The 13,782-nt window shown below is 44.8% G+C and overlaps 1 protein-coding gene across 14 annotated transcripts in view; it reads right to left on the bottom strand.

Moving 5' to 3' along the window:
- The window catches only part of LOC135416934 (arf-GAP with GTPase, ANK repeat and PH domain-containing protein 1), a 319,524-nt gene that overhangs the window by 92,761 nt on the left and 212,981 nt on the right, over positions 1-13,782 (bottom strand). For 10 of the 14 annotated variants that reach the window (XM_064660296.1, XM_064660297.1, XM_064660299.1 and 7 more), the window contains one exon: positions 10,632-10,793. The exons of the other annotated variants lie outside the window; for them this stretch is intronic. In XM_064660296.1, the coding sequence (XP_064516366.1) occupies positions 10,632-10,793 (162 nt within the window). The remainder of the gene's footprint in view (positions 1-10,631; positions 10,794-13,782) is intronic. 14 annotated transcript variants of the gene reach the window in all.

Raw genomic sequence — 13,782 nt, 5'->3', positions numbered from 1 at the left:
CTGGGGGATGGAGATCAAAGAGCCTCGGGAGCACTCTCTTTCCTCGGCATCTCCCATCTTTGCAGCCGTGTGCCTGGAGGCTGTAAATCACAGAGCTGCCCTGTCAGCTACAGAGAGCCCCCCTGAACGCCCGAGTCGCTGCCTCCTTCCCTCTTAGAGCAATTTCAATTAAAGAAGGAAAACAAAGCTTCCTTCCTGACAAAACCCCCAAAAAACCAAACAGGGAGCTCCCTGCTTTTGGAGGGTCTGGCATTGCACCTCACCTTGAGGCATGTCTGGGCTGACAGCAGTGCTCCCTCCCCACAGCCTCATCACTTTGTGACAAGTGAGGGACATCACCCACAGGCTAGGGAGAGAAAGTCAGCCTCATAATGGTCAGGCACAGATACTGGAAGGCTTCGAAATAATTTTGGAGATAGTAAGACCCTCATTAAGACAAAGTTATCTCTAGCTCATTCCCTACCCACACACAATGTTTGGCCATCACGAAGGAAGCATGAAAGCAAAAATGCAATGTAGTGTTTAAAAAAACCCCACAAAAGCACATTTTACCTGCTAAGGAATAACACATTACAGTGCTGGAGAAGCAGCATCCTGCTCCCTGGAACTCGAAGGACTGCCAGCAAGAAAAGAAGCAACCATGCCCTGTTAACTCCCTTTCAAAGCCTCCTTATTGAGTAAGCTCCTTGTATCCAGGAGAAAATTACACAAGGAGAGGACAATTCTATTCCTAAGCGCCCCTCCTGTGCTGCCAAGATGGTGACAAGCAAAGTAAAGACTGTATTTTACAGGACCTGCAACCTCAGAACAGGAACTGGGAATGAGATGTTCATCCCTCCTCTGCACATCTTGCCTACAGCAGGTTTAGGTCGGGAGCAGAGATGACATAAACCACTCCCTGAGTGGGCACAGCTTGCTAATTTATCTTATCCCCCATTCCACCTTTGCATCCCTCTCCTTTGTGTTGCATGTGAATGTGCCCTGTGGAAAGATCAAACCTGACAAGTTGTTTGAATACATAAGGACAACAAACCAGAAGGAGATGCGAGCCTGGGATGCTGTAGGATGCTACCACATCCCAAGGCAAACTCCACTTCATGGCTCCTGCTGAACAGATCTACAAGGATGCACAAGGCACGCCTCCACTCCTTCTGGCAGAAGGTTTTCACTGGGCAGCATCAGCTCTGTGGAGAGGATGTGACTCTTATTGGTGTCACCCTGCACTGCCACCAATTGGTGTGTGAGCAAACAGACACCTGGAGCACACCAGAACACACCTGGGATGAACAAGCTGCACTGTGGTCAAGTGCACACAACTGTGTATGACAAATCCTATTTTACATCCTTGGACAAAACAATGTGCATAATAAATTCACCTCAATTACACAGAGAGGAGCACAGCTCCACCCTGATCTAACCCTCAGCATTGTCTCCTAATTGCATTAAAAACCCTCATTTAACAACACTGTGCTTTGAAACAGAGCCTTGAGGTCTCGAGGCACTTGGAAAATAATGACCCCATGGCTTACTGAATCACTTCCTACTAAAATATTTACCTTGTGTTTCAAGATAGGCAAAGTAAGACAGAGAGGAAGAACTGACTCTCTTCAAAGAGATGCTCGGAGCCAGAAAGACATCTCGTCTCTACTCCTGTACTTTAACCTTCAGTCTGTATAACCTGTGGATAACTTCAAGCATCAAACCCACTCGGTAATTGAGAAGAGGTTAGGAAACTCTCCACTGTCAGTCCACCAGACTGCAGTGACAAGCCCTAATGTCAGTGTTTTGGAGTAAAAAAAAAAAAAAAAGAAACAATAAAATCAAGAGACTTTCACTATTAACATTTTCCAATTAAGGCTGAATAATCGCTGTATAGCAAATTGGCTGCTAATTGCACCATGCTAGGCAGGAAAAAGCTAAGGCTTTCCTGGTAACGTGTGCCATGAGCACCAGTGTCAGAAGGGAAAAGAAATAACGGAAGCAACACCAAGAACACTCTTAATCAAAGGCAAAATCAAACCTTTTCCTATTGCAGAAACCTAGAGCCGAAAAGTGAAGCCTTTAAAACACAAAGCTCTGTGTTTGCTGCCCTTTACAGGTGTCAGATGGCATAAATGTCATCACCAAACTTACTTTTTAATTTTCCAATTTAATCAAGCCTCTTTCTGGCTCCTGCCAGCTCTTCTGAGGGCTCAGACACCCAAAGCCCGGGCCCTCCCTTTGTCCTCACAAAACCCAGGCAGCAGAAAAGCCCCTCGTAAACTGGATCCTCCTCATTGACCCGGCCCGTGGGTGGCACAGCCGAGGCTGAATGGAGGGATGAGATCAACTGTGACAAATGAAGGGCCTGGAGACTTGAAAGGAGCTGCTGCCCCACCTGGGGAAGGCCGGGTCTCTGCGCTCCAGCTGTCCCCCAACAATCAACAGGTTGTGGCCGAGCCACGGCTCGGATTGAACACAGAGGCTCCTTTCACTCCTCCAACCGCAGACACTGTGAAGCAGCTTTGAAGTGTTGGATTCCATAGGTAAGGAATACACAACATCCCTGGACCCCTCGCTCTGTGATCTGGACTGGAAAGAATCCGAGCCTGCCAAGAGCTGTGCCTGATGAGACACCTGCCCTGTTCTTAATTGGAACAGAAACTTCATCAAGCCGGAGAAGAAATAAAAGCATCATGTGCATTTCTTGCACACGCTTCATCCAGATCCTCCAGAACAAAGCACTGCACATTTAACAAGAAATGTAATTATTGCAAGCACCTATTTGAACTTCCAAAGTGCAGATGTACAAAGAAAAAAATCCTGAAATCAGGAACTGCTCCCATGATGGTTATACATCAATTCTTTACTTTCTCAACGTTGTGTTTAAAACACTGCTAAACTTCATGTAAATTTAGAATTTATATTATTATATAAATTTAGGTTACTTAAATTGAGATAAAAATATTTAGAAAAAATAAAAGTGTACTGATTTGGGAATCAGTACACTTTTTACTCTTTTCCCTCCTTTAAGTCTTCCTCACGGAGCCCTTAAATACAGAATGCGCTGGGCTTATGAGATTCTTAAGCCACATTATTTGTATCAGAGTAGTTCATAAAGTGCCACATTCTGCTCTTGCAGCATTATGCCCTTCCTCTATGCTTACTTGAGAATGAGTCTCTTGATTTATACTCCTCTCTCCAAATATGACTCAATTTTTCAAAGTCCATAAACTCCTGCAGGATTTTGTGTGAATCCGGTTCATGCACTTATTTCCTTGCAATTACTGCAAACATTTCAGATTAAAGCAACTTTAAACTATAAACATACAAAATAAAAACCTTGGGAAGATTAAACTCTCTTTTAAATACAAAAGAGATTTCAGGATGGCCTCCCTGATAAAGAACTTCCCTGTCCAGGGGTACAATCATCAGTATTAAACCTGACATTAAGGGTTCCGACTTCCTTACTTGAGAACTCCTGACTTTTGGACAGTGTCTCCCAGCCATGAGCTTAAAAGAGCTGATGAAGACAACATTTTTCTCCTCACTGCCCTGTCAAGGTAAAGTTTATGCTCCAAAAATAAAAGTAAATTGCTCTACTTTGAGGGTTTTTTCCCCTCCTTTCTCCTGAGTGGTGATAACAGAGGTGTGACAACCAGGCCCAGCTACAGGCAGAAAAAGCACTTATTTACTGAACACTGCTTGACAGTCAAGTCAGATTAATCAACATCACAAAAAAGAAATCATCTTTTTTTTCCCCTATCACAAGGAACATGCCATTTGCATCCCTACTTCAGTGCAAATCCTAAGCAAAGCTAAGTGCAAATTATGTATTTAAGCATCCATAAGTAAACACTGGGAAACACCAAAGCTTTATAGTTCCACTCAAAAAGCTAAGTTAGTCACAGAAATAATTTACTGACAAGACATTTGGCACTTCGGGCTGTGAATAACACGAAGATGAGCATCAGGTTGCCAATGTCAAATTATCTGAGGATGCAAACTCACGTTTCTTGCATTTGGAAACCAAGTACAGGACTGACTTGCTGAATGCAACAATTCCTTGTATTTTATTCAGGGGAAGAGGGAGAGCAGAAAGAAGAGGCTCTTCAACAAGAAACGCAGATGGAGAATTGTCAAAATCCACAGAATGTGGCTCAGGATGTCAACAGCAGCACTGGATAAATACAGAAGCAGCTAAAACTCAGCAAAGCTGGGCAGAAATGCCCACAGACCCAAGGTCCTCCTTAAACCAACACCACGACAGTTTAAACCTCAGAGCTTCCTCAGTGCCCTCTCCTCATCCACCACGGACACAGAAACGGGGAACTGCTTTCAGATCTTCCATTCCTTTACCTCCCTCCTTTGCTGTACACAAGGTCCAGGAGGACCAGCGGCTCATCCCCAGCTTGGTGTGTTCTCTGAGCTGCAGCCACAGCCTGAATGCTCAGGAGGAAGGCACAGAAATCATTCAGAGAATAATTCCAGTTGGGAAAGCCTCCGAGATCACTGGGTCCAACCCTTAACCCAGCACTGACCACATCCCCCAGGTGCCACATCCACAGGTTTCGGAACACCTCCAGGGATGGGGACTCCACCACCTCCCAGGCAGCCCCTTCCAACACCTGACCACCCTTTCAGTGGAGAAATTCTCCCCAATATCCAATCTAAACCTCCTCTGGCACAACTTGAGGCCATTTCCACTTGTCCTGAAACCCTTTTCACAGCACTTATCACCATTCCTCTGCCCTGCTTGCCTGATGTCATTTTGGGGAACCACAGGCTGCCAAACTGGCTCTTCCCTGCCTAAATTAAAATAAATCTGAAACCTAAAATCTTGCGGGATCAGCAAATCTGAGAAAATAACAGTTTCTTATTCCTTGGACATTGCTTCATGGAATTTTTAAATATTTCTAGTTCACTGGGCTATTTCAGGTCAGAGCTTGCCAAGGATGTCAACTAAATTTTAATCCTGAGAGCTCCTCTGTACACAGCCTCATGCTGAAAGGGAATGGTTTTCCAGAAATTGCTAAAAAGTGGTGCTCTATAACCCGAGTTTCCTCAAGGTATGTTGACAAAGCAAAGGCAATAATAAGTTGTTGTTAGCAGAGTTTCCCCAGCTGAACTGACAAAGTTTCCCTCTGGAACTATTTGCCAGGAGCAATTTGTCTGTTGATCACAAAAGGGCATGAAAAGCGGATGAATGTTCCCTTTCCCTTCCTATTTTAATGGCAATGTAAACTACATGCACATACACTGTCTTATACACAGTGAATTTTACTGCATTAAATATTAGGAACTGCAGGAAGCCCTAGAGCAGCTGGGAAAAAGAAAAGGTGAAAATGACTTTATATTTGTTTTTCAGTCATGATTTCCTGACTTAAAAAGGAGGAAAAAGCTCTTCTGACCTAGACCATCTGTATACACTGAACACAAATAATTCTGAAATTCGATAATCTATTTGAAATTACATAATTGATCCTAGTCAACAATTTGCCCATCAAACTACAACAACTCTAAATGGTTCACTCTTCTGATGTCAGATTCAAGCTGAACTGTTTTCTTTTCCAAAACACAGCAGAAGGTTCCATCATTTAATCGTTCCAAGGGCTCAGGATCAGACAAGTAAGGCAAGTTGCAAGGTCTGCATTAATATCAACACTCCAATGACCTCTCACACCCCACGGCACAGTGAGAACTCAATTTTACATCAATAAACCTGAGCACCAAACTGCTAGAAACTCAAAAGACACCAGGTATTACAACTTCCATAAATTACAGCTGAGCTCAAATGGCCCGTACAAGCAATTGTACAGTGATAAAGCCTAAGTGGATGATATTTAAACAGATATTTGATTTATTGCAGAATTTTACATCATGCTAGAATTCAAATGACGATTTACAAGTCTGGAGGAGAGAAATCCCTGTCCCATGCAAAGTGCTGTTTGCAGAGCTCTGCCAGAACAGCTCAATATTGGGTCTTTAAGGAAGGAATCCTTCCCTCTCGTACTCTCAGGACACAGCCTTGGAAGCCAATCTATAAAACCTGACATTTAAAAGGAGAATGAACAAGCTGCTGCTTCATCCCCAGGTAGGAAATAACATCCTCGGTCTTCTGTGAGTGAAGTCTCACGAAACTCATTTTTGTGGTTTCTGTCACAAAAAAAAAGCTCTGATGGCAAGTTTGAGGGTCTGTCTTACAAGCTCTTTAGAGATGCACAAACTGTGAAGTGCAGAACAGACAACAGTGGCTGTCCACAATTCTACTGCAGTGTGCCGGGGAGGCTCAGGTTGGACATCAGGAGGAATTTATTCCTGGAAAGGGTGGTCAGGCCTTGGCAGGGGCTGCCCAGGGAGGTGGTGGAGTCCCCATCCCTGGAGGTATCCAAGGAATGACTGGAAGTGGCACTCAGTGCTCTGGGCTGGGTGACAAGGCAGGGATCGGGCACAGGGGGGACTTCATGGGCTGGGAGGGTTTTTCCAACCTTAACAATTCTGTGATTTTATGGAAATAAGATCTGAATTTGCAGAGGAGGAATTGTGGGATGCACATTGTTGACAGAAACTTCAACGCCTGAACAGGTCACAAATGAGACCAGGCAACCCTCCTGTTCCCCAGCAATGAGCAACTACAGATAATTCTCTGTGGACTAAAAAAAAATCCATCAAGGAAAAGCTTTATCAAAGACAAAACATGGCAGGCCTCCAGCAGGATCCAGGAAAACCTCTCAGCCAATAGCTGGAGCAGCAGTAATTGTTCTAAATCTATCAATAAAGCTGAGCTGCTCCTTCATTGACTGCAAACACCAATTTCTTTCATGGAGGATTATAAGTTGATGCTCATGGTCTCTCTAACACCATTAGGGTGATAAACAGTTGAAACTACATCAGGATCTGACACGTAGATCAATTCTGGGTCCATAAAGAATCTACACAAGAGGTTCCTGGACAGGGATTTACTGCCCCCAGTTTTTATTCTCTCCCGCTGCTAAAATTACTTCTGTCAAGTACTTACAAGAGTACAGGGGGAAGAAAAAAGCAAAAAGAATTAATTTTTCATGTGCTGCTGGAACAGCCTTTGGAAATTTCGGGAGTTTCTGAGGCAAATATGTTGCTGCATTGCAAATGATGCTGAACAGCAGGTGGGATTCAGCTAAATACTGATCCAGCCTCACGAGCCACTCACCAGCCAGAGACAGCAATTTAAGCACCAAACTAAGCTGTCAGGATTTTCTCCAAGGGCAGTCACAGGTTTCACGTTACCAGTGCCAAATTATATTAGACATTTAATTTTAAACCTCAGGTACTTAAATGTAAAACCTTACCACAGTAATAGTCATAAAGCAGTGGGGCATTCCATTTCAGAGAATGGATTTTTCTATTTTTCCCCTTTAATTTAACCAGCACCTCCTGTTTTGTGGCTCTGCCCACTACAAAGTAATTTATCTAATTAGGAGATGTTCACAGCTGCTTGAAAGACAGAAGCCCCAGGAAACCAAAGGTCTGGTTTGGAAGACTTTGAAAAGTTCTCCGGAGCCACACAAAGTATTAATTTAATGTGAAAAAAAGGTGCAGAGAAAAATTGAATCCCAATATGTTATTTTGTCTACAATAAAACCATGTGACAATAAGCAGGATATCCTCCAGTACATTGGCATTTGAATTCCAAAAGATGCTTAGCTTCTCACTGTACCTGCTGCTTTCACAGTATTAGCTTTTTATGACTAAAATTCAAAAATCTTTTAATGGAGAAAAAACCCCCTGAAATTAAAAAGGGTTTTTCATGCGTCAACTTGCCAACATAAAGGACATTTCTGAGCTTATCCAAAGATGATACACTGAGAGCAATCAATTATTCTTGAGGTTCTGCAGCAGCTTTATCATAACACTTCTGATTCTGCTGACCCTTAGTTGTCTAAAACTCATTGTTAGTCCAACTTTCCCTCTTATTTATAAAGCAATATTTTGAAAATTTTTTTCTTTTTTTTTAATATTGGAATGTCTGCAAGAAATTACTCCAGCCAGGTTATTCCTGGGAATATATACCCTCCAGTCACCTGCAATTTTAAAATAAATATTTCCTAGGTAATTCTAGCTGTTGTCTCTCCTGAGCCATGAGTGCCAAGTGAGAAGAAGGCACTGCACATCCGTGGGAGCGCAGAGCTGGGGAGGAGAAAAGGTTCCCTTCACCAGGGATTGGGAATCAGCTCCAGCTCAGCAGCAGGAGCAAAAGACAAGTCCAGCAAACACAGTATTACCAAAAGAAGGGGCTGGGAAAAGGCAGGAATTTAGGTACTATTTCTACTTTCTAACATTCTGTTTCCACGCCGCTTGTGGGAATTCAGTGAATTCTGCATTTGGAAGGCTCTTCTCTGCTGCAGCCTCGGCTGCTCCCTCTGGCACGGGGACAGCACTGCTCCCCTGCCTGCACAGCACTGCTCACTGCACAGGGGCCTCTGCCTGCTCTCCTGCCAGAGCCAGCACCCAACACTGCCCAGCCTGCCTTTGAGAACCTACAGGAGAAAAGAAGAGTGCAAAAAGAAAAAAAATAGGCGCAAACTTTGGCCTAACCTTTCAGAAGGGAGGCAGAATTGGGCTGGATTAAAACGACAAAGCAGCTCAGGAAAGAAAATATAAAGTCTTAACTGGGAAAGCAGTTCAGCACCCAAGCAGGGCAGCGCTGTCTGCCCTGCTCCAGAGGAGCAGGAGAGCTGGGTGGACACCTTTAATTGATTTTACAGCATCTCTGCCTTTCAGCGAGGCTCCAATCAAGTCTGCTTGCTTTAGAAAATTCTTAGCCAAAATCTGGACTATTTTAATGCAGGTGTCACTCTCCTGAAGGTGCTGCCCACATGTTTACAGCTCCAGAAATGCACGTGCTTCAGTAACTAGGACTTGGATAGCTAATGCCACTCAGAAACAAGGTAATGGTGACTTTAACCCCTCTGTTCTCATAAGGTGGCACTGAAAAGCTGTTCAGAGCTGCTTAAAAACCCAGAGACACAATCAGGGGTATACCCAGATTCAAACCTTACAGGGACACACATTACACACTGGCACAGGTTGCCCAGAAAAGCTGTGGCTGCCCCATCCCTGGAAGTGTCCAAGGCCAGGCTGGATAAGGCCTTGAGCACCCTGGGACAGTGGGAGGTGTCCCTGCCCACAGCAGTGGGGTTGGGACTAGATGGTCCTGAAGGTCCATTCCAACCCCCTAATATTCTATGATTCTAGAATATATCTATACCTATAGGTATGTATGTATGGGACATGTGCAATAGTTCTCATATCCCCCTAACTCTCCTCATTTTAGAGACAGCCATCAGAACCAGTTTTCCTTCCCTTTCTCCTGTCTTATTCACATTTCTCCCTGCTATCCATATTCTCACTTTCTTCTCAGGTTTTTTTTCCACACACTCTTCTCCTTTTCCCCATTTCCTGAACTTTCCAAGGTTTCCTCATGTGCCCTTTAAACCCCACACTCCCAGACACGTGTGCCCTGCTGGTATGAATCATCTCTGCTGCACACCTGAGCCCCAGCCCACCCACCTGGCTGCTCCAAGGATGCTCTAATTTGCATCAGGTCACCCACAGGTGACCAGCATTACAGCCCTGCCCTTCCTAGACACTCCTTCGAGGCCAGAGACACCAAGTATCACATCTACCCTTCAAAAAACAAACACCCCTGTCTCACTGCTGCAGTGTAGTAATTCCAAAGCACCATCTGGAATAGTGTTTGCTCCTTTTAATACTTTCAAATGCTCCACTGAGGAAACACTACAGCTATGCCAGAAGAATGCAGGGATTAGAGTGAGAGCACAGCAGAGAAAGGACACGTGGATAAAAATATCTGGAGGATCATTTACTGCTAATACCTACTTAATACTAACACCTACTGCTAATGCCCACCACAGGGTAAGGAAATCAGAATATCAAGCCAACAACATACAATATGTGGCTGCCCCATCCCTGGAAGTGCCCAAGGCCAGGTTGGACAGGGCTGGGAACAACCTGGGCTAGTGGAAGGTGTCCCTGCCCATGGCAGGGGGTGGAATGAGATGATCTTCAAGTTCCCTTCCCACCCAAACCCTTCTAATGATTCTTTTTTCAACAGGAAGAGCTAACGTAATTATAATAATGCTTAATTTTAATTTCAGGTGCATTATCACAGAATCCCAGAATGGTTTGGGTGGGAGGGACCTTAAAGCTCATCCAGTCCCACCCCCTGCCATGGGCAGGGACACCTTCCACCAGCCCAGGTTGCTCCAAGCCCCGTCCAACCTGGCCTTGGACACTTCCAGGGATCCAGGGGCAGCCACAGCTTCTCTGGGCAACCTGTGCCAGGGCCTCCCCACCCTCACAGGAAAGAATTTCTTCCCCATATCCCAACTAACCCCACTCTCCGTCTGTTTAAAGCCTTTCCCCCTTGTCCTGTCAGTCCCTGGCCTTGAAAAAAAAGCACTGCATCGATCCATTGTCTTTTATCTCCTTTCTCTTTCCCCCTCACATGCTCCAGGTCTGACCCCCAGCAGTGCAGCGGCACCAACACCAGGCTGCATCAGTGCATTCTTTCCTTTGGAAAAAAAAGCAAAGCACCAAACTCCCCCTTCACCCCAAAGCACGTATTCCCCCCCCAGCTCCAGGTTTCTTACCACTGCTAATGCCAGAGTTTGCAATGACTGTTGCCTCGCTCCACTGATCTGCACTGGAGACCGAGTAGGAGCGCTGGTGCAACCCGTCCGGGCGGCTGTTGAAGGACACCAGACTGATCCCACTGGCCATCTGAGACACAGATGTGCTAGTAGTCACGTTCCCTAGGCACAAATGGAAAACAAATCGTGTCAATAGAGAACACAGCACGGATTTGCACGAGGATGGACGGGTGTATCTTAACAGAGCACACGCAGAGGTTACGCCACAAAACCCTCCCTGAAGGCCTCGGCACAACGGCCCTGCCAGCAGGGCTCTGGGCCACCACCCACTTCAGCAACCTAGCTCAGAACCTCTGACTAAAGAGCCTGAATTTTCACCATTTCATCTCGTTCTGTTCATTGAAAACACGATCTTTCACCACCCTGCCACCAGTCACTTTCTGTAGAGGTTCTCTGCTTGTTACGAAAGAAACTGTGCACAAAAAACGAATTTATTCCTGAAAACCACTCTTCATGCAAGCAACTGAGATGGGACAACCAAGCCAACTCAAAGAGTTTAAAAGAATCTACCTCTAAATAATATCTCGCACAGTCTTTCCCCAAAGTGAAACCAAGGGGAGAAAATGACTCCTAGAATTGTGAGACCAAGCAAAAACTTATTTGGGCTTTTAATCTTAAACCAGTACCAGGACAAAAAGCACACACTGGACTGACTGCAGGTGTCATTCCTGTGTCCTACCCCACAGAACACACCCATCACAACTCACCTGAAGGCCTGTGACACAAAAGGGGAGACACAAAGAACAGCCTTTACCCAATAAACACTGGAAATAATTCTGTGTTTTCACCATCACTGAGGAAGAGGACCTTAAAATGCTGGGAGGTGTGTGTGAGGGGGAGCGACAGGGACAGGTTTCTCACCACAAAACGGGAGAAGAGTGACTAAATTTTAGAGCAGAAACAATTAAAACCTTTCCAGAAACTCAGGTTCCTGATGGTCTTGCTCACAACCTGCTATGGGCCAAAGTCTGCTCTCCACAGTTTTGGCTTCTGAGCACATTTTACTCCATTCCCAGCACAGGTCTTGCATATTACAGGGCTACAAAGAATTCACAATGCTAGTTTCCTTCCTCATGGCAGGCTCTCAAAAGGTGCCCCACAGGTCTTCTGTGGATTGAAAAATACTCTTAAAAAACACATGTAGAAGGAAAGGAACAGACACAATTTTATAACATACCCTCACACTTTGCATTTCCATTGCACCTTCTACTGATGAGTTCAGAAAAATTAATGAATTAATTTTCAATGCTCCTGTGAGGTTGTTAATTATCTGCTATCATTTCCCCCATTTTTCAGAGGTTAAATGACCCAGGGCCACAAAGGAAGATTGTGGCAGACTTGAAAATAAAACCCAGATCTCCTGACTCCCAGTTCTATCATTATGTCTTTTCCCAGAGCAGCCTTTGGGAAGACAGCAGAGCTTAGTGAACTACTTTGTGTTTATTAGAGTTGGCATAATTGTCCCTTTCTCTCCTCCCCTTTCCCAAGACTAAATCTCATCCTTAGTCCTTAACACAGATCCATCACGGTATCTGTGTCTTCAGTGTACTTACTCAGCCTCGAGAACTTCTGTGTGGCATCTCTGATATGAAATACAGACAGAAAAACCAAGTTGTTTAACTATGCAAAGTCTGAAGTGGATTTTGGAATCATGCTGGGACCTCCCAAGGCATGAGAGTCCAGAGCAGAGGATCGAATTGTAGCTCAGCACCTTAAAATCACAATAGAAAATGGAAACAGGAGCTGACAGTACATATATTTTGAGGTCTCCTAAAAGAACTATCTCCTTCCAAAACCTCCGTGATGCTGCTGATGCTCACTTCTAAATGCCCTTCTCCTCTGTTTTTTAAAATCAGAAAAAGTATAAACATTATTAAATTATTTTGATGATCCACCAAACGAAACGGAGTGGCCGATGGGAATGACAGAGCTTGAGACCAAATGCACTCTAGAAACTCGAGATTCAGGCCAACACAGACACAACATAAGCAGTGATATTTCTACACTGACATCCTTCACCCAGTCCACAAGCTTTGGAACATGAGCCTCCACTTTCTAACCATGATGCAAAAGCAAAGCCTTAAAACGAGAATATCTTGACTTCTACACCACCACATCAGCACCAAAAGCTGTACTTTCACCTCAATCCCATCTGATGAAACTCCAACCTCACCTTATGATATGAACCTGTTGAGAAGTGACTTATTCTGCAAAACAAAGAAGGTTTTTCCTTTCACTTCACCTTTCTGAAGGGTGAGGGGTGCAAGCACAAAATAGGTGCCAAGCGCCATAAGGTAACACTTTACTGAGCGGAGATGTCACTAACTCAGATCTGTCCTTCCTACTGCCATAGTCTGGTAGCCCTGCAACCCTTCCAATAACATTTATTCAGGATTAATTTCCACTTTGTCCAGGTGCTGGGGGGTGTATATTTTCATGATATATCAGACCCTCAAGCCAGAACCCATGGGTAGATAACAAAAGGGCCAGATAACAGAAAATAGTGTGTCCTTTCCTCTCCCTCTCCTCAACGTGTTCAGCTCTAGCCCAAACTCATTATTTACAATCTTATTTAAACGTCATTATTTCCCTATCCATTGCTAATTTTTCCACAAAGTGCAGCAGGCCCAGGACATGTATCCCACCACCCCACCAGGCACCAGCGCTGTACCCCAGAGCAAGGAGCACTGAAAGGCAGCCCCTGCTCCTGCACACGGTGCATTCCACACACAGCTCCTACAGAACAGTCCCACAGCTCTTCCCACCTACAACAGGCAAAGCCCAACCCAGACCTGGCAAATGCCCTTTCATTTTCCTCACAGATAAAGCCTCACCAGCAGAGTTGTTCAAAAGAGGAGGCCAGCAGCACCCAGTGAAAATTCTGAGGGTGTCCCTGCCCAGGGACTAGAGGAGATTTAAAGGTCCCTCCAACCCAAACCACTCTGGGATTCGATGATTCTGTGAAAAGGGAAGCCTGTATATTGGGTTAGGCACATGAAGCCTTTACATTGAGCTCCTGCAAGATGCATCCTGCATCTCTTGCCCCCCATCTGTACATCTGTACGCACATAAGCACACCTCTCTCTCACTG

The sequence above is a fragment of the Pseudopipra pipra genome, chromosome 7 (genome assembly GCF_036250125.1).
Source record: "Pseudopipra pipra isolate bDixPip1 chromosome 7, bDixPip1.hap1, whole genome shotgun sequence".
In the NCBI taxonomy this organism is placed as follows: Eukaryota; Metazoa; Chordata; class Aves; order Passeriformes; family Pipridae; genus Pseudopipra; species Pseudopipra pipra.
The sequence above is the reverse complement of the archived record's forward strand: the minus strand, read 5'-3'. Positions and strand labels throughout refer to the sequence as shown.